The sequence below is a fragment of the Camarhynchus parvulus genome, chromosome 1A (assembly GCF_901933205.1).
Source record: "Camarhynchus parvulus chromosome 1A, STF_HiC, whole genome shotgun sequence".
Taxonomy (NCBI): domain Eukaryota; kingdom Metazoa; phylum Chordata; class Aves; order Passeriformes; family Thraupidae; genus Camarhynchus; species Camarhynchus parvulus.
In genome coordinates this window covers 31,378,545-31,404,532 of record NC_044586.1, presented here as the reverse complement: position 1 = coordinate 31,404,532, position 25,988 = coordinate 31,378,545, and the positions used below count along the sequence as shown (strand labels likewise).

At 34.9% G+C, this 25,988-nt stretch overlaps 1 protein-coding gene across 1 annotated transcript in view; it reads right to left on the bottom strand.

Annotated features, from left to right (window-relative positions):
- Window positions 1–25,988, bottom strand: part of PPFIA2 (PTPRF interacting protein alpha 2) — a 287,472-nt gene that overhangs the window by 63,489 nt on the left and 197,995 nt on the right. The window contains 3 exon segments of the mRNA XM_030960984.1: window positions 1,463–1,609; window positions 2,218–2,439; window positions 12,820–12,936. Coding sequence (XP_030816844.1) covers window positions 1,463–1,609; window positions 2,218–2,439; window positions 12,820–12,936 — 486 coding nt within the window.

Here is a 25,988-nt window from a genome sequence, read left to right as displayed (position 1 = left end):
TTGCTAAATAGAAATACAGTCCATCTTACAGAAGAATTTACATATGAGCTAAAATGGGAAAGAAGTGCAATTCTGAAAGGATAGAATTCCCTGAATAAATCTCCAAACATAATTTTCTGAATGAATGGCAATCATGAAAAGTTAAAACAGACATTTCATTCATTACAATTAAATCTCATTTTACAGAGGTGAAATTGAGTGAGCTGTGATAAGTATTAGAGAGAAATAGGAGGACTTTTTATAATTGCAGCATCTTCTGGCCTACTGAGATGCAGCACACAATTAAGATTTTTTTAATGGTTGCTGCTTTCTTGTTCAATCCAGGTAATACAAGACAAAAGTGAAAAAGTAATGTGATTGTAGATTCTTTTTTAATCCTTCAAAAAGCATGAAAAGCTAGGCTTTTCTCATCTCAATACTGCAATTCAACTTTAAGTCTGACCATATGTAGTCTAAGCCTAGTTGCTTTGATTCCTGCTTTGAGTAGGCAGAACTCTGCAGCACAGCATGACTTATATTGGCAACAATAAGAACTCCGATACAAGTACCTTACTTTTTCCATCGTTGGGTGGTTTTTTCCCTGACAATTGAAGATACCTCTTAAAATAGTCTAAGGAAGATGGCAAAAGCTGGAGAGTTTGAGTTCTGATGGTTTAGTTTCCCTGAAGAAGTACCAAATACATATATACACGCACAGATACAGGGAGATGTGTGCTTGTGTGTGCAAATATATCTGCATACAATTATAGAAGCAGAGATTATCACATCACACAGGCTAATTTCCCATACAGCACTTTAAATTGTTTAAAGACATGCTAGGAAAAATAAAGTCTGGTACTGAGGCTGGGTTTGAATGATACAGTATGATTTATATTCACTTCATGTTTGCTTTCAGTTTGTATCATATTCTTCGAATTACAAACCAGTGTTCTATGTTCAGTTTACATTCCAGATTTGGAATCACCATGGAAACAAAGCACCATGAGAGAAAGCTGCACAGTCATGTTATAAGCTTCCTTAAAACATATTCACAGTTAATTTAGCATTTTAAAATTGTATTTGCACTCTACTCATCTGTAAAATCATTAGAATATATTGTATGCAAATTCTGATCTTTTCTGCAGAAAGGAATTTTTTTAGCTTAAGATATTTTATAGAAAATGAAATTCCAAAATTGTCACATAAGAAGCAATGATATTCTACTAGTTAGGGAATAAGACTGTGTGCACTTATGCAAGACTATCAGAAAACACAGTTATTTTCCAGCACTGAATGTACACATTGAAATTATTGTTCACAGCTGATGGGAAATTTAGGGATGCTGAACAACTTAGGATTTTTTAGATTTACTGATCGGCTGATTAAAACTGAGCAGATTAACCTAACAGAAACCTCTTATAGGAAATTGTCATCAGTTTTCATTGTGCATGAAGAAAAGAAGTGACTGATGCAGGTGCAGCACCTGGCGCAGGATGGCTTCCTTGTTGGCCAGCTCGTTTTCCAGCTTGTCGTTCATGTCGTGTATGGAGGTGGATTCTCTCTGAGCACTGAGGTAGCGCTTCTCCAGTGTAGTTATTCTTTCTTCCATATCCTCCTTTTGTGCCATTGCCTAATGTGACAGAAAAACCCCCATCAGGAACCATGCAATTAAAATGCTACATACTTTTCTACCAGTTTAATTTTCATGCTAGTAGTAGACAAGATTGTAAGGTATGCTCAGTAGTATATCTTCAGTTTTAAAGAGACTTCCTTGTGATTTCTTGTAGCTATGATACAGAATCAGAGCATCAGCTAGGTTGGAAAAGACCTTTGAGATCATCAGGTCCAACCTATGACACAATTCCACCATGGCACTGATAGTATACCCAGTCTTTTCTTGAAAGCCAGTGTAACAGGAAGATAACTAACGCATACAAAAATAGATTCTAGAGGCCAACCATCCACACATAGGGAGAATATCTGCCTAAGAGATGATATACTGAGAAACACCACAAATTTAAGAGGAGGAAAGAAAATTAAATTTTACTTTCATTTATTGAAAGAAAAGAATAAATTTCTAGTACTATTTCTTAACTTAAATTTTCTCTCTCCTATGTTTAGGGGCTTTCATTAGCGCTCAACTTTTGATGCTCATATACATTGGCCTCTATCAGTTTGCAGTGGATATCACAGGAAGAACAATCAAGAAATATGAGGTGAACATGGTGAATTCCTTACCTCTCTAATGTCTCTCTGATATTTACTGTTCATTTCCTCTGTTTTAATGAGCTCCTTTCTTGTTGTCTCTGCTTCCTGCTCTACCTCTCCCACCCGAGAAGACAGTGCAGCCAAACGTTCCTTCATCTGTGCCATTTCATAGTTTTGCTTTTCCAACAGCTCCTGAAGCTCAATAACTTGACTGGCTTCATCATTTGAGTCTATTGAGCCATTGGATAGGCGCTGTTAATGGAGAGGCAACACTGATTAATTATCTTTTAACGTGGACTCTAGCTAAAGAATTTCTAAAGCAAAGACTATTTTAAAAATTACCAAAGTAACTAGGAAGGAAAAAACCATTTTCACAGTAGATAAGATAGTTATAGTTATGAAAAAATAGCATAAGACTAATTCATATCATTGGATTCCAGAATGCAGCATCACAGAGAGATGTAAACACTTGCATTAAGAGCAGAATACTACACATAAAAAGGTTTAGTTTGGCATTATGTCTATTTGAGAACAGATTACAACAATTCTTCTAAAAATCACCAAATTGCTTTCATTGGTCTTAACTAAACTTACACAGCATTTTAACTTAAATAAAGTTTATATCATTTGCAAAATATACCATGCTGCAGTCAGGAAACAACATTAATTAATCACAAACTCAGTGTACCAGAAAGTGCTTTCAGTCTGGACAACATACTGGTAAGATTTACATTAGAAACAAGTTCTGCTGAAGTAATTTATGTGCTGCTAAAAGCCTTGGTGTGAATATAGTTACAAAGAAAAAAAACCCCCAAATTCCGTAACACATGCTGCATGTGGGATATGATCTCAGCAATATGATTTATATTGCAAATGAATGATTTCAGGAGAGAAGTGCATTCACCAGCAGGACTTGCTGGTATTGCCTCATTACAACAGATATTCACATTAACCTTTCCAGCATGGGCTAAGCCTATGGTTTCATGCAAATTTAATAGTCTCATGTGAGAAAAAAAAAAAAACCAGGCATAAAGAACAAGAAAAAAAAATCAGAAATATTTGATTTGACCTGCAACATGAATAAAATAAAACCAAAGTGCCTAACCTGTCATTAACTTTCTTGATTATGTACAATTTTATCAGCAAAATTTACATTATGAAGCACAGGAGCAAAGTATTTTGCTGTAACTATAATTTTAAACATCACACAGAAATATTGGTCCTAAAAGCTGCTTATTGTTCATCAGGTGATTATGTGTATAGGAATGTAAATATGAAAAATTCCTAGAAGGGTCTGAGGGGAAACCAGCTTTCATAAGCAGTTTGTATTATTATTGTCTAAATACAGAAATCCTCTAGCACATTTGAAGAACATTATTTAAAGGCTTTAACAGAATTCTTTTCTCAATCAGCCATAAAATGAACCCAGACCAAGATCACCTGCCCCACTGTTCATCACTGAATAAAATTACTTTAAAAATACACCACATCAAGCAACTCAGTTCCAAAGTTGTATTCTTTATACTACCTAATTATATTTTAGATATTTTATGTTAGCTGCTGAGCCATTGTTGATCTACTTTCAGGACACCATGGTAAGATGACCATAGTAAATTAAAAACTTATTTACACTCAGTTTGGTATTTTGAAAGGGTTCAGTTATTCTGCTTGAATCAAAATGCTATTAATATGTATCAGTCACAAACTAAAGAGTACTCAAATACTCAAACAGGATAAGACAGCCAAACGACCATACTTTGAAAATTTAAGATAAAGATTTATCTATGACAATTATAATCTCTTTTACAGTTATAATCTCATACAGCAATTTTAGCAGTTTCCACAGGTTAGTAAATTTTATCTCGCATGGAATTTGCCCTGCAGCTCTCTGAAGAGCAGTCCAGGAATGCTGCAAAGTTATAATAAGCCAAATACCAAATCTCAAATGCAATAAATGGCATGTGTTCATGTACCTTATGTGACATAAACCCTGTTAATTATGAAATGGCAACCCATGGTGGTTCTGGGAGTACATTCACTGCAAGAGAAGTATTCTCTTTTCATTAATGAAGATTTTTTCCTTAAGATATGAATAACTAAACCTCATATAAATTAAATCTGAAGAACAATTTTTTTTCTACTAATTTACTTGGTACCAGAGATTTCTGGAAAGACAAGTGATATTGCAGTTACAATTTAGTAGTCTCCCACTACTAAACCAATGCTGTGATTGACAATTATGTATGCAGATATTTTGATCTATGCACATTAACTTCCCTCTTAGTTCTTTAATGAACTCTTTTCACCAAGTGCTTTAATTCTAATCATCATTCAGCTTTGCTTTAAATTTTTCCTATATTCATATATAGAGCTTGTTGGTATTTAAAATTTCCATCTTACTAAAAACATCAACATTTTAGTTTTCCTTAGTAAGATCGGGATTTTAAAAAAGCTTTTGTAAAGACATAAATAAAATTTTAAAAACTCAGTTTAAAATCTAGTGTATTTTGAATTTTGAAGCATACTTTAAAGATTTACCAAGGATTTTAACTGACATTTTGTCACTTTTATGCCTTGCTATTATTTTATGATATATCCATTATATAAGTACATTACGTACAGCAATCACTTTGAAAGACCACAAGTAGAAAGTTATTAAGTACTAATTCAAAAAATATCTGATATAACATTCCTCAGTTTTTAAGGAGGGGTTTTACCAACAGTTACGGTAATAATTTCCCTTATCTACCCCACGAAAATAGCTTGAACAAGAATGTGAAAATATACTGTGTCAGTAGAAGGAAAGGGCATTCTGTAGATGGTGATTCCAATTCATTTTCTGAATGAGTGAAAGGAACAGGAACCTCCCCATCTCCTGAGAAATTTCCTATGGAATAAGCTGGAAGGACAGAACTGCAGCATCTTCTCTATTATCAGTTTTATGAATAATGTCCATGTTTGATTATTTTTCTTGTTTGTTCTCTTGCTGAATTTTTTTAATCTGGTTGAATTTTTTTGTTTCCTGGTATTTAAGGAGCTTGTTGTTGATGCTGTCTATCAATTGCAACTGCAATTAATAAATCAATTACAATGTTGTTGCTTTATATTAATTACAATCCTTTGTAAATAAACTATTAGTTGAATGTTTGAAACAATGAAATCAAATGGATCTCTGCTAATTATTACCTGAAGCACTACAGGAAAACTTTTCAGAAAAGCATACTCAAAAAAAAGTTTCAAAATAGACATTCTTAACTATCATATCCCTATATTACCCCAAATGGCCAAAAATGAAAGAAATAGTATCAAATTTGTTGGGGTGATGGAAAAGAAAGTACTGGAAGTAATCTGAACCAATGAGGAAATCTTTAAAGAAGGAATGGTAAAGAAAACTTTCTAACTGGTCAGAACATTCTAGTAGAGAAAATAAAAAATGTACATGGTCCCTAGATCTGTCTTAGAAGTTAATCATCCAGATGAAGTCTTCAACAAATTTTAGGATGCTGTTTATCAAAGTGGTCAGGAAAATGCTACACGTGGACACATTCCTTAAGTTCAATTCGTTCTCAGGAAAGAATCTAAGACCAATGGCTATTTTTCCTCAAAAAAAGAAATTTGGGAAACAGTTCACATGCTTCAATGCTTTGAGGGTTTTTTGCTAGCTGGTTTACCAATACAAATAGTCCATCTGTTTCTATCACATTTACTTATTGAGACTTCAATGCTGCAGACCTGGCATCATCACAAAATTCCCCCCTCGTTTTTCTTTCCTTCTACAGATGTGGCAGGTGCACACAGCTGCAGTGTGTGCTCACCTGCTGCACACACTGTGAGGCCTCTGGCCTCTGCTCCTGCCCCTCTCTCAGCCACATGAGAAATCTGGATGGCATTGGACTAAAAGGATCAAGAGAAATGCAAGACATCTTTTCTTGTGCTAGGTAAGGGCAAACAAAGGCTTATGAGCAATGACATCTCTACCCAGCAATGCAGCACTTGCATCCCTCCTCTCATGGGAAGAATAAGGGAAAGAGCAACAGCAAGAGGATGCCTGTTGTGGGTTTTTGTAAGCTGGGATTTTTTTGCTTTTTTTTCCTCTAACATCAGCATATCACCATACTAGATAAATAACTAATATTGCATAAATGACATGATTGTTACTATGGGTTTTAAATATACTCTTCCTTCATAAAGAAAGCCTTTACACTCACTCAAACATAGTCAAAAAAGATAGGAGTAGAAACAAAAAGGATGGAATAACCATCAAGTAAGTCTGATGACAATGATGGTACTAACTATAACAGGTGACACACTGCATAGACAGGGATGAGAGCATAATAGGGATTAAACAAGAAATATCTGGAGGGAGACGTAAAATTTTAATTTCTTAAGGTCTGTGGAAAAGGAGGAGAAAAGTAAATGTTCCCTAGCACTGGAAAGAATGAAAAGGAAAATAACATTACTGGGCCATGGTTTTCTTTCTTTCAAGATCCAAAAAGCACAGCAGTAAGACGATCTGCTGCTCACATAGGAGTGTCAGCAGGAAGAAGGACAGCAAATTGGAGCATTACAAATAACCATAAATCCCCCCTATATTGCTGCTGCTCTCTACATGAGATAACAAAAGGGAAAGCAGCTGCAGACTAGGTTACTAGAAAAAAACAAGAAGAAAAGGAACAAAGTGTAAAAGGAACACCATGAGAAATTGTTAATTAAGGCTAATCTGTAATACTGCAGTCTCTGTTAATCTAACTCATACTGCCCTTTAATTAAACAGTAGCAAAATAACACTGGAGACAAACTAACTGGAGTTACACATAAGGTAAAATAATAAAAAAAACCCCAAAAGACCAGTAGGGACAGCAGTTTACAGAAGTTTGCAAAAGAAATAGTAAAATTGTCCCAGGTTATATAGCAAAGTTCTTTTATATTTCATTCTGTAGAAAGAACTTATGTTCAATTAAATATGTAGTGAAATGTACATGAAAACCTAATTTTTTTAAAGGAAATCCCAAGAAAGTAAAAATCGTCTCCAGGTGATACTTCCTCTCCAGCTGTAAAACATCTGACACAAAATATTTGGTCTAAATACTATCCACCAGTAATTAATTATGTGTTTTGTGCTAGACTTTAACCCCAGAGAGTGGTGAGAAGGAAACCAATAAGATCTCATGAGGTTATTTCTGAACAACCTGCAGCAGAGACAGGACTCATTAACGTGAGTTAATGAATTCCTCATTTGTGCCTCTTAGTTTTGGTTGTACAAGCACAGGTGATTCACAGGATGCCCATATGCACAAGCATTTCCATGTCAGAGGACTAAATTAAACTCTGTCTCACCATAAGGTATCTTTGATAATTGAAAGTAATCTAAAAATTCAGAATTCTGGTCTTTTAGAACTCCTAGAAGAAACAAGTATTTTTATGGTAAGCATTGGGTTGTGTTGGGGTTTTGTGTATATGTGTATTCTCCCTTTTTATTTGTGGTTTTGTTTATTTAAACCATAAAATTGTGTGTCTTATGTTTACTCTTTATTAGGACAGTCTAAATGGTGAATATCAATAATTGACACTTCTTTTTTAAAGGAGTATTGCCAAGTACATTGCACCATAAATCCCTATTGCACCATGGTCCTCACATGGAAATCTGGAAAATTTTGTCCCAAATCCCAGGAGAAAAAAAGATTTTTTTATATTTTTAGCTTTGTAATGATGGAGATGCTCCTTTCAGCTTAAAAAATCTGGTCATGAAGGTCACATCATCAGCGAAGAGACAGAAATACAGTTTACTTCACAAGTCAAATAAACTTCTCTGAATTCTATAGTTGAGGAATATCAAACAGTAAGTAAAGTAACAACGGAGTTAAATTATAAAGGTCATTTACTTTTATGAAAGCAAGAGTAAAAATCAATGCTGCAAACAGTAAGACTTACTGATGCTGTTTGAGATGTAAGAATAAATAACCAGAGGATGCATTTTACTATAGTGTAGAGTTCTTCCATTCAAATGCCTCATGCAAAACATTCGAAAGAAACTGATACTAACAGAGACACCTTGCTATCCAATAGACCAAATCCAAAAGACAACTAAACAAGCAAAAGCAGCATGATCATCATCCATATAACCAGCACACAAAGCAGAATGTGTAAAGCTATGCCAAAACCAGTAGCATTAAACCTAAGCTGTCACAATCATTTCTAAGTGGTTGATTGCCTCTGTACTTAAAAATTATTCTACTTCTCTAGGTTGTTTCACACATTTTGGTCTGTGTCAGGCAGTAATCTGATCATTAGAGGTCTCCTCTTCAATTACTCTGAATTGTCTCCAAGCTCTAATTAGCTATCAATTACAATATTCTCTCAACTGAAATTTTTCTTCCCTACCCCACTACTGATGTAAAAATAGCTACCTTCTCTAGCACTTTTCTCTCTAAACATCCTCACTTTTGTGATCTTTCTACTTAGCCATCAAAAGACTCCTAGTTTTTTTTACTAATTTAAAGATCTAGAATGTCTGTTTCCTGATCAGCTTTCAGCTCTCATTCATCTTTCTGATGCCTGTGATCATCTGTCCCACTTTAGTCCTTTTGCAAAATGAGGGATGGGAGGGCGTTCACTTTATGGGTGGGCATTTTTTTTTGTTGCTGGTCCCTTCCAAAATGCCTGCCTGTTTCTATTTTACACTATTAGAAGACTTTCTCAGCTCTCGAAGACAGAAATCAGTTACTGGTCCTTTATTTTGAGGGCTATCTAGCTGTTCCAACCAAACTACACACACAAAATCAATTCTCATTTGCTTTGACTGGTACCATTTTCTTAGTAGCCTCCCTATTCTGCCATTAGAAATCATCTCCTGGCAACTCCTTGCAGTAAATCAGCCAGCAAAGGTCAGTCAGCCTTGCTGACATCAATGCTGTCAGCTATCACAGTACTTGAAATGTGAAATTGCCCCTTTAAGGCTGTGCTTTAACAGGCTTAACATATAGTAGCATATAGGGGTTTCTAGTAGGTGGAAAGGAAAGGAAACTTGTATGAATGAAAGGCACATTAATTTACAGGAAACAAGCAAAGAATTGCTTTCTTGACAAAGACCTGAGAAGTCTATTGATTTATCATTTAAACTATGCATAAGTAATGCAGCTCTGTATGCTACAGTGTGGGGCACTAAGTATTCATGCATGACTATGCAGCCAAACTAAACTATTAAGCAGAACAATACTTACAAAATACTTGCCTAGACTCCTTCTGAAAGAACACTGCATACTGTCCTTAGATTTGTGAAGGCTTCTAATCCCAGCTGCAGCTTTTATCCATGTTTCCTTTAACCCAATACCCCTCACCTCCCCAGGCGTGTCAAGCCATCAACCTTCATTAAGCCCTCTCAGAACATAATTCTTTAATTAGCTTAATCAATATCATTCCAGTAAGATATTATTTAAAAACAGAAATATATCTGCACTGGTTGTAAAGAAACTCATAATCTGTTTATGAAATGTATTTTGTACTATTTCTCTAATGTGGAATGTATAGGCTTTGGGGCAAGAATCACAGCTCCTAATATTTTTTATACATCACATTTATACATAGGTCCTTTCTTCACTCCTTTCTCTGCCATTTCATTGTGCTGTCAGTTGAAAGATTTTTTATTTATTCTTTCAAAACAAAGGAGCGTATGTGACATAAACTTTTTCAGTAAAAGCTGAAACTGGAAGTTTTCTGCAGATTTCTATTAATCATACAAAAACATGCATCTGAAAATCCAAAAATAATCATGTCCAAAACCCAGAACAGATTCTGATGATTGCTCTGAAAGACATTTGCTACTTTTATTAATAGTATTTAGATTTGCACTCTGAACACTTTAGCTCACTGTGTTTGCCTTGGCAAAACACCTTTTACTCCTACAGAATACAATGCTTACAATTTTTTGTCAATGTTTTCACAGATTTTTATGTTCATAACTTACTGATTTAATTTTGAACATTTGATTTAATTATTGTAATATGTTAGTGCTATGGGTACGAAGAAAAAACCATGATTCATAAATAAGCTCAATGTGACAGCCAGAGGTTTTTTATAAAGCAAAATAGACCCAGCTGTTTAGTTCTTGCAAAAAGTAAGTATATAAGGTACTGAATTCTTCATAAAATGTGGCATCTGGTCTTCATGGCACCAGAAATATCAGGCTCTTTCACCTCTCCTGGTATATGTATCTGCTTCCTTTTGTTTCTGGTATTGTTTTGAAGGGAATTACCAATTTCTGTTGGTAAAACTGCCCTTACTATAGATAGGACTAGTGTGCATCCAAGGACAAACACCCTGATTTACACTTCACTTAAATACTTAGCTTTTGTGCCTTCAGTGTAACAGAAATCCATGCTGAACTGGATTTCTCAAGCAGGAAACTTTTTGATAACACCCATGGCATCTTTGAGGATACCAATAGTCATTTCTCAGGCTAATTAATCTCTGATAAAACTCCGCTGACATCAAAAGAATTATTGCAATGCTTTTTTAATATTTGAATTAAAATATGTGGAACCTAAGTTAGGAATATTCTCCATTATGAGAGGGAAACAAGCAAAATACAATTGCAGCTGAAAGGGATATTGTAATGGTGGACATTTAAGGTGTACAACATCAGAGGACCTCCTCTTTTTCAAAGCAACTTTAATGCTTCCTAATTTGCACATGATCATTTCTGAAAATACTGTTTTACTGAATAATTCAACTTTCATGGTTCTTGAGGAAGGTGAAATAAATATCAGTAGGAAACAATGAACTTATGTGAAAACAAACTCCTTATTCACAGTATCTTATTTTTGGCTGTTCAGTCCCACCATTGCAGCGTCCCTAGTTGCTTCCCTAGATTTCCCACTGGGCACCTTATTCACTGGGAGCTCTCTCTTTCCTGGCTTTCACCTGTGGGGAAATCAGGCAATTGTCCTTAGAGATTAAGTGAAGGATCTGGGTGGCAGCAAGCCAGATCTAAGTAGGAGAATATCTGATAACAGAAATGGTTGCATCTTAATTCTCACAGCAGGTGATCTTTTTCAGGTGCTCTTTGAAACAATTTTTCGAAGTCCTTTAAAGTTCTTTGTGCAAGTTGGCCTCTTTGCAAGTTTATATATTTTCTAGCTTTTAAGTTTCTCTTTCCTAAATAATAAGGAATTGATGATGGCCACCAATGTAAATGTGGAAAGGTAGAGAGCTGCTCATACAGAGGATGTAAATTAGAGTGCACTGGTTGATCTGGTGTCAATACAGACTCCTCTTAACTCCCTACCCAGTAGGTTTTCATTACCATAAGGAGCAAAAACCTTTATTTCAGCTTAACCCGACCAACCTAAATTGTTTTTAGATAATAGATGTTTTCTGGACATAATATTCTAGAAACTTTCAACTAAAAAAAATGATGACAATAATATGTTATGTTGGACTTCATTCCTCTCATTAGTGTTGAAATATGCAGATTTCTTAAAGACAGGATAGTCTTAATTTTACTTAGTTCTGCTTGTAAGCAGTGAACCCAACAGCTCAAATCAGAAGACACGACTTGCAAAGGAAGTGGGATATCAGAGATTTTCAACAGTGTAGTTGGATTTAAAAGCACAACTGAATGGGGTGAACACTGTTTATCAAAATTTCACTGATGTGTCTGTGAATAAGATTTTGCAGAAAGGGAAGTGTAGCTGAACAGCATTTGTTTACTGTGTGTTTCTCAACCATATAGATTACTCAAAGAAAAAACACACAAACTGTAAAATGTGTAAAATTAATGCCTGCACTGTGAGTGCTCCATTGTAAATTGGATTGACTATAGAATAAATAATGATGACAGCTATTTTTTCTAAGTATGATTTATGCCACTGTTCATCATATGGCATTACACAAAAATGCACAATTAGAGATCCACACAGCAGCTCTACTGATTTCAGCTGTCTGCCAAATGTTATGTTATGCTATCATTTTAATTTATTAATTCTGAAGCAAGAGAGGAAGATGCTCAATTTGGTTTTTATCAATGTGGAAATCTAAGGCTGAGGAGAAAACCTTTTTTACGAAATCAGTGTCTACATTTTGTTGTATCTCTGCATTAAGCAGCAAATACTTGGCCTGAATTCTACACACCTATTTCCTACTGAAGGAGTCCTAAGTAGCTTCTCTCTATATGAGCATGGACAGAAATTGGAAGAATATCTATAGCAGCACAGAGCAAAATTACTTTTTCTAGTTTTTGTGTCTCTGTTACCCCCTTAGGGTCTCTTTTTTTTTCAGGAATGTTTGCATATACAGCCTTCCAAATATACATGCCACTACATCTTGCTCTTCTCTATGTAGCATACAAAGGATCACTCAGCAGCATGTAGTACTCATAATTGTAGCATAATGCAAAAAATTCCAAGAAAAGTTAGTTATAAGCTGTGGATCTAACTCAATACCCTATCAAAGGGCAAGGACCTGCCCATTTGCATTTGTTTTCCCTTTAAACAAGCTCATTTTTTCCATATTGGTTTCAGTGGGCAGACAGTACTCTAAATGGACATCCCATAAAATATTCACATTACTAAAATCTAAAGCCTGATTATTTATCATATGGATTGTTATATTTAATGACAACTAACATTTTTATACCTTTTCATGAACCTTTTGCCCTGGCTCCATTCCTTCAATATGCTCTGATTCAGCAGACCCTTCCCCAGCTGCCATTTTCCTTTGAATGTGTGCATTTTGTTCACGCAAAGCTACAATCTGCAAAAAAAAAAAAAAATAAGTGGTAAATATACATAAGAAACCAGAAAAATACTGAGCAGGCAATTTTAAAGTCTATTAACAATTCAATTCCATGTTGGCCATTCGTAGTATTTGCAAAATTAGGTCATTATAGGCAGAGAGGTTTAAAACTCAAACATACTAACAATACGTTAAGGCCATTAAGGATGCAAAGGAACAAATGACATGACAGTCAACACTGTCTTGTCTTCTATCCTGCTTTTGTGGTAGGACACTTTTTTGTTAGCTTGAAAGATGAAACAGAAGTTAGCCATTGATTTTTTTTTAACAGTGTGAGAACAAGACTTACTCTTTTATATAGAATTCAATGAATGCCAAACTTGTGCTACGGGAAAACAGTACCAAGAGGCTACGAATCAAAGCCAGGTGGTGTAAAATAAAGTGCTAGTTTTCTGTCAGCCTCCCATCTGTTAGTAACAGCAACATACATTTCATGTGGTTTTTGTCAAGAAAAGCAGGTACGTTAACACTCTCTACTATTCATTGACTCTTTTAGCTCATATAAAAGTAGGTTTTATTGTATTTAAAATATTGGTTATTTACTGGTAATGCTACTAAAATTTCCATGCAGCTACTGGAAAATGTTTTCTCTCTGGCTTTGTGGCTTACTCTCAGGCAATAATCAGCATAGAAAGATTTAGGTCCTAATTTTCTTTTTTTTACATTGTGTACTACAATAAGCTGGAAGATCTCGCTAATATGAACAATAAATTTTGTTAAATTGCAGTTAGATATCTCTGTTTTGTTCTGCTTTTATGAGCACATACAGTAAATGGTTTAGCTGATGAATAACATTATGTATTAAACACAGCAGACACTGGTAGGATGCCATTTTTGAAAGCTGGTGTAAGTTTAAAGGCTTCTGTCACTATATTTTGTCTGCATAGGTTCTGAGTCAGAAACACCCTAAAAGACTGTCCTGTCCTAGAATACAAAGGCATGGGGTAGGAGGAAGAAGTTTAGGTAGTACTACCTGGTAACTACATGCAGCAGCCAAGATTTTGTGCAACATTTATTAAATCAAATTAAGTTAAATTTAGTTTTAATTGACATCAAGATAAACTTACTTTGATGTGAATAATTTAATTTCAATTTGAAACTTTTTTTAAAATCTGTTTAAGTGCTTATTTTAAAGACCATTTGAATCACTCTGACCAAAATCTGAGATGTAAGAGCACCACTTTAAACAAGTCTTCCTTAACGTAAATGTTGAAAATTGCTGTAATATGAGATTCTGATGAGCAGGCTGATTCACTGCTCACTAAAAATTCCAAGTTACAGCCCCTGTAGAAGTCATATACTCCCCCTGATTTCAGAGCCAAGACCAAGACTTGAAGGCAACATTTCATCCAAGCAATTATAGGAAACTACAAAAGTGGGAATTAAAACTGTCTGAGACAATCTGTGTCTTTGGGGGTTGTACAAATACACTGAACTTTAAAACACTTTGCTTAAATAAGAGAATTACATCTGTCTCAAGTAACAGAAAAAGGACTGGTGTAATCTCATTAGCATAGTCTTGCTTTTTACACAATCAGTAATTCAATATTTGTGGTTTGTCTTTTGAATAGCTTCCCTCACTTATTTTTCTTTATGGTTCAAATAGTTCTCAAATTAAAACTACCGAAACTGTGGCTTCCACCAAACAAAATTAGCCATCAATTAGTGCTAAAAGATACTTTCAGGTGGACTAAGTGACATACTTCAACAGACATATTATAAAATTTTGGTTGATGTACAGCAACTACACAATATTAAAAAATGTAAAATCATAGGATATATTAATTGACAGGCATCAATATAGCTGGCTTTTTCATATGATAATCTTTTATTGATCCATTAAAAAGCAGACATCACTATGCCTTCATTTTGAATTATCACCTGTATCTACACAAATCCTTAACAGCCCTTTAGCTGAATAAGAATACTCTTTAAACACTAGTGCAAAACATTGTCATTTTATAATGTATTTGAAAGAGTTCAATTTTTCTTAGCCTCTATGGATCTTTAGGTAGCACCACTTTCAAGTAAGTAAATAAATAAGAAAAAAATCAATTGTCCCTTTTAGATGACAGGCTAATAAAATAATGCAATATTGTGTATCATTATTTGGAGGGATTTTCTTGATTTTTCAATGCTTGGGAACAAACACTTTGCCAAAAATCCATCCTTGTTAAACATTACGGTTTCAATGATTTTATTACTGTAATGAATGCACAGCAAATATTTACAGGAACAACAAAGAGTTTGAAGTCTGGCACATTGCAGAAGTTTCAGCTCTTGCGTAGTCAGATAACAGATCTAAACTGTGAAGAACCACACAGCTAAATTGTTTTCATACTTGTTCTATTCTTGATTTAATGAATATATTAAGGCAGAATAAGTGCTCCTAAGGAAGCATGGAAATTCTTCAGTGTCTTACAAGTAAAGATAAATTTTTGCTTTTCACTTTGTTGAAGAAAAAGTTTTAATTGCTATCATACTCCTTTTTATTACTTTTTACTGATTTAACTTTCAATAATGTGCAATTTTTTTGCAAATGTGCTCATTTAATCACTGAACCATTTATGTAACCTTTTAAACAGGTTGCCAAAACATGAAAGACAGGTTGGTGATCTGGGTGAAGAGACAGATGACTAAATTTTTCCTAGATAGACTCCAAATCCTCTTAAATTCTAATGATCATCACAATAGCACACAGCAATAACAGCAGAGATCTAGGTGAGCAAATGATTTTTCAATGCAGATAAAATTTTGTAATATTATTTCTGAGAAATACCTGTCTATGACATCCAGCTAAAAACATCTACGACAAAGCATGTCCACAGACAGCTTTCCAAGTACCTCCATACTCTGACTTCTAACGTTAAATTCCTAATGGTTTCCATGCTATGTTCTTGGTTTTGGAAAGTAAAAGGATTCTTTAAGATGGCATCAGAGCTGCTGAAAACAAATCAAAATACCCCCCTCCCACTCCCATGCCCCGAGACAGATTAATAGAAAATAAGTGTGGATAAATATCATTAATCTATTTAGGATTGTTGTACCCAAAACCAGACAATCAACTTAAACAAACACTGAAGTCCAAATTCCAAGGGAATAAAATAAGATCAAATACATCACATTTTTGTCCTGATCAGCTTCTGTTTGTGGCTCTCAAATGATTATATTCCATTTCTACAATCACAAACATTATTTTCCTATATAGCACACTTGATCTGGAACACAGTAGCACCTTTCAATGTGACTCTAAACAAGAGTAAAATTTCAAGTCTTTCACCAGTTTAGTCTAAAGAAAGTCTACATTTGCTCTCTGCTTTCTTTGCCAAGCTTATTCAGCAGAACTGAAAAGTTCTTTTTTTTTCTTGATTGAGAAAAACGAAGCAATCATTGTCAGTTTAAGAACAAAATGTAGAGTGTTACTTTTCTAGTTGGACCTTTCTAACTTTTGTAGCTTAAGTCCATGAAAACACCCCCTAATCTAAAAATATTCCTTCAGCTTGTTCTCTTGTGACAGGCATATTGATCTTCAACATTCTTCTTGATTTTGCGTGTTGGTTTTATGACTCACAAGGACATCAAAACCTTAAAGAATTTCTATTGATTTTGATTCTATCTTCCAGACGTCAAAGGTACTACAGAACAAATGGCATGGTTTCAAAAGCCCTACTCTGTCATAATAATTCTGAACATAAGCTTACACAAATTCTGCTTTTCTGTCTCAACTAATAAATAATTTCAATGATCCTAAAGCCCAGCTTTTTGATTCTTAAATGTTGGTAAATACCTCCACTATAATACCCATATAAATTCCCTCTAAATTAGCAGAATTTCTGTCCATTATCTACAGACACCATTGAATCATGTTTTTTTTAAATGAAGTTAGGATTCATCAATTCAGACTCAAGACTTGAACTCGTCTTCATTTCCATAAATGGCCAAATCTACATGTCATGCCTATACATTTAACAGCCTGAATTCAGGTGTTAAGTGAATATTGATTTCAAATATTAAAATACAGCATAGAACAGAAGATGAATATATAAGCCAGTACTGATCTGAAGAAGTCCCTCATCAGACACAAAATGAGGCAGGAAAAGCACTACTCTACAAGTTTACTTTGGGTATATTGCAAATTAATTAATTTAAAATTATTTGATAGGTGTGAGATCAGAATCCATTTCTAAACATACAAAATGACCAGGTACCTCTGCTGCTGAAATTTGTTTGAATGGTCATTTTTTACCTCATTACAGTTTCAGTCTTCAGGCAATTAAGTGTTCAAGGAATACTTAATATACTTTTCTACATAGTGATAAAACAAAGCAGGATGCCCTTAAACTGAAGGAGGGCAGGTTTAGCTTAGATCTTAGGAAGAAATTCTTTACTTCTTGTAAGGTTCTGGTGCCTCATCACTTTATGAACAGGTTGCCCAGAGAGACTGTGGCCTCTCCATCCCTGGAGGTGTTCAAGGCCAGGTTGGATGAGGCTCTGAGTGACCTGGTGCAGTAGAAGGCATTTCTGCCTGTGGCAGGGGAGTTGGAACTACAAGGTCTTTAAGGTCCCTTCCAAGTCAAATCTTCCAACTCAAACTTTTATATGACTCTGAGATTCTATAAAAGCTATGAAATTATTTTAAGCTTTTGAAAAGCTGTTTCTCATAAACTTTTCCTACCTTAAACCACTGAGATTGTTTATGTCATCTTCCAACATTGAAACAAATCTCAGCGTAGTTCAGTATTGTGGTCAAATGAACTGCACAGGACTGATGATTGGCTATATACACAGCATTTCAGAGAGGGAGAACACAAGATGCTCCTCAGGGTATCATAAATAGCACATTCTGATTTCATAAACAAAACTCATAGATCCACACAAAGACTTTGGAAACAGCAGACGAAAAGGCATCTCCATAAAGATTTACTTTAGTTTTGAAATGCTTTAGTTTTTCTATTCAGAAATGCAGATTCTGAGCTTTACAATCAGGTATGTTTAAAAGGGCAAATACAGAATTTGGGGTCTATTTTCACAATAGCTAGGAGTTAGTATAACTATGGAACCTGCGGCATTGTAATCAACATTAGCCATCCTTCAAGGGAACAAAATAAAAGAAAAAGTTATTTTCAGACTGAAAAAAAGTAAGTTTGGGAGGCAGGGAATGAAATCATCAGCCCTAACAATGCACTTTGGGGGAAGAAAAAAATTTATTTATTTTCTTTAAACTTAGCACTTTGTCTTCTCCCCCATTCAACGACATAAACCAAAAAGAATCAGTCAATTTTTCAAGCTTTTTTTGGTGCTTTTTTGGCACAAATTTCACTTTTAAACTAAAAACCGACAACCTCTCAGCTAGGTTTATTTTCTATTTGCCTGGAATTTCAGTGTATTTTATTGCTATTTAGGGGTGAGCTTTCTAGAAACTATACACAAGTGAGTCCTTTAATACCTGTCCTGACATATCAAGAAAAATACTACTTTATTAAAATAAAAAACTTTGTGAGTTATGAGTAATACATATTATTAACATGTTTACATAATTAATTCTCCAATTTTGAGATTTCTGACCTTTTATTAATATTGCTGGTTAGCTTTCATTGTTATGGAGAAATTAATTATGGTGAAATCATCCTCATGAGGGAGCCCTGGAAATCAGACAATAGTAGAAAATCAGACAGTAATGAAAACAGACCTTGTATGTTTGTGGGTAGGTAACTGACTGAGCTCCAGCGCTCAGTTACACATCTTTTACAGCTTAAGTCTTTATCTTCTATGCTCCAAATTTTGTCAAAGACAGCTAAAACCTCTTGTTTCTGCAGCTTCTGGCACATCTTGATTATTTTATTCTTACAGTCTTGACATTGGCACTGCTCTTTGCAATCCTGCCTGTATGGTGGAGAGCCCTTTCAGACCCTGCTTTCACGTTGCTGAAGTGCACATAATGAAGGACAACATGCAAAAATGACTGCAAGTGCTCTGAGTCTGCAGCAGATTGCTGATTTTAAACGGAAAACATGGAAATGCTAACCCCATGGTCCTTTACTGCTGATGGCCTGTGCTTGTGAGGACTATTGACAAGGTCCTGGCTATCAGTGTTTTATCAACACGGCCCTGGGGGTCCCTGGTAAAAAGATAATTAACCATAAAGAATCATTTTGTCTTGCAGTCCTATACTGCAAGTCAAATTCTTGCAATGAAACTGGTGTTGGTGGCAGGGGTGCTGTGGCCCAGGGGCACTGCAGAGCTGTGGCACTCAGCTGGCTGCAGCGGGGCACTGACTGCCTGCACCATCACTGAGCCCTGACTGCCTGAACTCAAAATGTCTGGGTCAGCAGGTGTTTTTGTACTTTGAAAGTAGTAATACACTAACATTTGAGGCTGGTAATGAGGCAGTAGGGTTTGTTAGTCTCCTTTGATTCTTTAAGAATTCTGGACCAAGTTGTTCCTGTGTAAATACCTGTCTTGTGCTATTACACCTACTTCAGAGCACGCACCATTTATTTCTGTGGCAGCACTTGGAAAACAGAACAGGAGCAATTTAAAGCAATGGTGCAGGTGCTATTGTGAGGAAGAGTACCTGTCAAGATTTTTCACAGATTATCAAGTGCATTTAGGTATGTTTTCTGCAGAAACCCTTATCGAAGTAAACAAAAATGTACTACTTTATTTGTCACAAAATTTGTATGAAATACAACACAGTGAAAGAAATGTCTTTTACAGAGACTAGCACAATAGGAAAACAGTAACAAATATCAATTACATGGTTGAATTATATTGTGCATTTGACATCTGCTGACTAATTTCTCTTTTCTTTTTTTTTCCTTACCAAGCTCTAACAAAGTAGTAGCAAAACCCTTTTTCTTTCATTATTACTGTAACAAAGTCTAGTATTCAAAATCTCCAGAGTTCATTGGTAGGGCTTGATTTCCAGCTTGTCAGAGCTAAGGATGGATTTGGCAGAGACATTATAATGTTTATTCTTTTCAACAATATACAAGTTCTTGAAATGTATATGTAGTGTGCATGTATATATTTAATATTTATGTTAATATATACAGAGATATTTGTACCCCTAAGACTTTATGTAGTTGCTCTTAGCACATAAAGCATTTAATTGAAAAGTAGCCCTGTTTAATGTATATAATTCAGTCTGAGAAACACTGCTCAGTTTAAAAAAGAGTGTGTTTAGCTATTTGCACAGCTATCTGTTCTCCTCTTTGGTTACACCAATATATGTCCCTATAAGTAAAACCAGTCTTCCCCAAATTAAATTTTTGTATTCTTTGTCTGCATGTTGTCACCTAGAGATTTGAGATTGTTTAGGTTTATTTTGACTGGACATGTCTGTTATGAAAACCATTATTCTGCACATATATCCAGTTTTATCACATTTTCCTATACAGTCTATCTGTATTAAAATCACAATCTCTGCTACTGATTGTAGAAAACATGAAAATATACAACAGATAAATAGGATATGAGAAATACTCAGAAAGGAAATGAACCTTATCCTAGAACTACAATTAAACAATATCAAAGCCACGATCTGCCTGTACAAACTGAAGAAATCCCAACTTAAGTTTCAGTCCCATTCAGTTGAAATTGTATCTCAGTAGAGTGAGTAACAGTCTGTATTTCAAGTATTAAAACCAAATGTACCCATTTAATTTTAGTCAAGATCTTAATACATTTCAATAACATTCCTACTGGTAGTAATTTTTTCCCCCAGGTTTTTCCAGAGAAGATCAAGGATCAAGGCTCCTCTGATACAAATTTTCTAAATTTTTTAATTACAAAGGAAATTCCTAGTATGTGGAATTTCTAAAATAATGCTTTTATCCTAGGATTATTGCGGAATGTAATCTAATATGGCAGCCTTTTCTAATGCAGAGGAATGATATATATATTGTTTCTTGTTTTTTCCTTCTTTTTTGTATGTAACCACATATTCTACATGTTTAAAGGTGTTCAAACCACGCTCTCCAGGTGCCAAGTTAAGAAAGCAGGTTCATTTTCTACCGATTGAACCAAGTCAAATCCTCTACAGCTCCTCTTATAATAATTTCACCTCTACACTGATGGTCTGCATTAGTATTAATGAAGATTATTTGTTATTTACTAATGTCAACATTTCCTAATCAAACCCAATTTTTTACATTTTGGAATTCCAAGTAAAATTATTTCTATATTAATTTCTTTTACAGGAATATGTTGGCTCCTTGTTTGTAAGTCTTTCTAGTTAATCAAATTATGGATCTGCAGAATACTCTTAGAGCTGCATGCTCACTGTAGTGTTGAGATGATCCAATAGGAAAACACAAATGATAGATTTTCTGGTTCATATGTTAATGGGAGTATTGATTAATAAATATGAACCTAGTGAAGCCTAAAGTTGATTTTATTTATTGACCCATGTCATCAACTTAAATATTTTATACAAATTCAGTATGTGAGGCTTATATTAAAAACTATTATGGAGAATAATAAGCATAAAAGATACTATGATCTTGTTATACTATTTAAAATCTGGTTTGAGAGTTAGTAGATAATCTTAACAAATCATTTAATATTTAACAAATTTACAGAAAATTGAATAATCATTCCAAAGAAGCACATTGAGCAAATGTTAAAACACTACATTATTCCAGCAGATTAAAAACAAAGGATAATGGGCATGTATTTTGAATTTTCATCAAGATGGATCTGCAAAAAGATAATTAACAGTAAAGAACCATTTTGTCTTGCAGTCCTATATTGCAAGACTAATTCTTGTGATGAAACTATCTTTATCTGCTTGAATGTCTAATTTGACAAATGTCAAATGACAAATGTCAAATGACCCCAAAGCTGACACAGACAGAAAGATAACCAGCTGTGTTCTGAAACCTGAATTCATACCTCCAGTGCAGGATAAAACAGCATCCATTTCAAAGTTTATGATTCCCAAAATAACAGAGAGATCAAATATCAAAGAGAAATGATATATTCTTTCTGATGTCTCCTGAAAGGCACTCTGTGAGCACTGTGAGCAAATTAAACATTAGACATTAAAATTTTCATGGATATACTTTGAACCTGTAATAGTGACCCCTACAAAGCGTGTCAGCTGAGCACCCTTTTACCCATGCACTATGTTCTTTGCTTTAGGAACTTGATAGGTTGAAAATAAGGCATTTGCTAACTAGACCTTATGAAATCATCTCTGGTGAGAGTTGCATTCCATTGATTCGTTAAGCTCCCTAAACAGATTGCCAAACAGATGACATTAAATCCAAACTGAAATTATCCTGGTGTCTAATCTCATGCTGACTGTGAACAATCCTAAACTAACCATATACAAGTAACCTTCCAATTTCATTAATCTCCTGGAGTTTTCAGGTGTGTTGGCAAATGATTGTGAAATATGCTCAACCACACATCTGGCTTGTGTGATCCCTGTGTTCTCCCAGCTTGTATTTCTTTGGCTGCCATGCCATTTCCTCTTTCTACCTTTTTTCTGCTTTGGGTGAGGAATGTGTGATAAATTAGAAATCCACAAAATCTGTACTGCAAACTCAGAACTTTTCTATTTTGTAGTTCCCTAGAATAAAGTAGAGGAGATCTATTTATCAGTCTCTGAGGCATCTTCTTCAGCTTCACACATCTTTATCATATACTGATATATTTGTTTGCTGTTATGCAGAAATGTCAGGCATGCTCTGTGATCCCTTTACTGATTAATATAAAACACTGTACAGACCCCCAAAATAACTCAAATAACTCAGCCTCATGAGATCCAGAAAACTGTCCATACATGCAGATTTATTGCAGAGTGGTTGTGTTATTTGATGATGAATACTGTGTCCTGTGGTTATTTAGCAGCAGGACCTCATGGAGAGCACAGTCACCTCCTTCCTGCCTGCAGCCCCAGCCTCTCCTCGATTAGGAAACCAGGCATGGAGCTGGGCTGAGGGGACAAGTACCCAGCATTTAACTCCCAAGCATGGGTTACAGCACAGTGCGGGGGATAGGATTCAGACAGTGTACCAGGATTTGTGCAGGGTCTCAGAACAATGATTGTGCGACAGAATGTGCACCTGAACAGATGCCACTACTGCCATAAGCTGTCAAAAATCAATTAATGCAATTTAGCCAGGTCCATCTATCAATACTTATGAACCCATTAACTTCTGGATTGCACCCTACTTCTTCTGCTGTAGAAACAACTAACCAGTCATCCCAGCCAAACTAATCTCTGTGCTTTTAGGAGCAAGAATATTCAGAGCTTCAGATGAGCCTGAATCCTCTGAGATACTTCACAGAGCTCCTGTGGCAGTAAAAAGAGTAATTGTTACTTGCCACATCTATTGCACAGGTCACTGCGTACCTGAGCTTTACAGTAATGCTGTGCAGTCAACAGCTGGATGAGCCATGGACACCATGAGACAAATTTATGCTGTGAAGTGCTATGAAGCAGGAACCATGTTTCAGTATTTTTTTCCCCACAAAATGGCATCCTGCTCCTGCTCCTTTACTGGAGCTCTGTTGGGAGTACTGTAATGTAGTAATAATAGTAAAAATGTGCAATACAAGCACTTCAGTATGGAAGACGGACTATATTGCTACTAAATAAACAACTATTTCTGCAGCAATCTAACTTGCAATTAAGATTCAGCCACAGTTTTTAGTGCATAGAAAAATACAATCTCCTCAGAGGCAAAAGACTGAAGACTTAGGCCACAAGTATTAAAAAAATGATAATATAAAATTTAAACAGAAGAATAGTATGAGTATTTATAATAGAATTTGTAGTTAGATTTCTTATTTTTTCATTCCAGTAGTAGTACCTAATTTGTTTTCACAATGAGCAATCCATAAAACAAATGCTTTTAAAACATAGACATACGAAAGAATATACTGGAATAGGTGTATGCTCATTTTGATAAAGATGCTAATTTTATGGAAAGTTTGTGCTTCAAGGTCTAAAGGAAATGGGGAATTCTTAATCTCCAGTCATCATTTATTCAGTAAAACAAGGCATTAAATCACCCAAGTTTCTAATCATGGGGGACCAAGGTTTCATTAAATCAAATATTTCTGTCAGACATAAAAATGAAGTAGATTTGAAGAGATTTGCAAAAAAAATATTTCAAACATTGATCTCACTGATCTTTTAATGTATATTTAAACAATTGCTTCACAGCTGCACAGCATGTTTTGGGAGAAGAGTAAAGAATGAGGAAGTAGCAAGTCACAGTTTGACATTGCTTTTTTACCTTTTGCCATGCTCCCTTAAGCATTATTTTACTAAACTTAAATTTCTCTTTTCCTTTAATGCAAATAACAGCTTACAACAGTTTAAGAGCAAAGCCTGCACACTCTTGTTGCTACATAGGGATGTGTCATAGCAAAACACTGAGAGGCTGCAAACAATCTCAGGGTATTTTTAAAATAAGCAGAACAAAACTCTACCCTTCAGTGATAAATCTGTGACACTGGGATTTACTCTAGTCGCAAATCTTTATGTAACAAATGCCACAAAGAATTCTACAAGTAAATAAAATGAAGAAGAACTAGTTAGCCATGAGACAAAGTTCTGAGAAAAAAAAATCAAAATTGCAGCGGAGATCTTTAGGAGCCAGAATTTTTCATTTCAGTGCAAGGCTCTGAATCCTTCCTTAGCAGCAGTAAAACTGAAGCAGCTGAATACATTCATACTTGGGATCTTAGAATATTTAGAAAATAGAACCAGAAAAAACAAGTGTCTCTATGACATAACATTATAAATAATATAAAAATACATAGAAAGAAACATATGTGACCTAGCAAACATTCAATATCAAATATTTTGTTAAAACTATTAATCACACTGTCTTTATGAAGGAATAAAACCTTCAGTCTTCAGCTATGTATTTCCTTAAGTGCTCCATGAACATGTGAGCATAGACCACAAATCCTTTCTTAGAAACTGGTATCTTCTAAAGAGCACACAGGAGACATTCAAGTTAGACAAAATGACAGTGCAAAGTGAGAACATGACATTGGTATTTTAGGATTTGTTTACAGGTGGCCACATGCTAAATGGAGAGGAAAGAGAACACAGCATTTCAGGATGGCTTTTGAAAACACCCTAAGACATCTGGGCAGCAACACATTTCTGCTCTGCAAAACCATTTCAGTGAAGAAGACCAAAGTCGGAGAACGTATTTAACATATAATTTCTGCATTGCACACACTACACTGTGGTAAACACATAAATAGCCTTAATTCACTAAGATTTTGTATACAAATACTAATATCTGCAAAATCATTATCTGCTGTCATGGTAGAAAAAGTAGCCAAAATCTGAAGACTTTTCTCTGTGGTAGAAGTTTATGGAGGTTGTACTAAGAAACCACTCTTGCAAATGCAGTAGTGAGCTTCACCTCAAATATGTCAATAAAAATTATTGTTCTTCAGTTGCTATCTGGAAAATGCATTGCATTTTAAACCTATTCTGTTCTATATTTTAGTGAAACGTGAAATTAGTGAAAGAAGGTTTAGGCAATGCAAAATCAATCCTGCTGCTTCAATATTCACAAAGGATTTTGGTGCTTTTTTTTGCCTCTGAGAACTCAGACTAGAATTAATTGAGGACATAAAATGAAATACTTATGGCAACTTAGCTGACTATTTCTTGTGCTTAGTTCTTTTTCACTTTGTAAAAAAATTAGGCAATGAAGGCTGTAGTGCTGCTGTATTAATTTTCAACCTCTTCAGTTGTCATGCTACACATACTAATTGAAATGTGTAGAGAAATAAATTAATGGTGTAAAGCATGTAGTATAAGAAATAATCACCAAAAAATCATCATTTTGAATCATTGCCACATTTAAAACTTAAGGGCAACAATAACTTTCTGCAGAGGTAACATTTAATGAGATGGCTAAGGTTAAAGGCAGATTAAAAAGCAATTATAAATAGCATTTAAAATTACATTTCAAATCAAGATTTTTAATTATGTGCAACTTTGCAGAAAAGATATATTTTGCTAC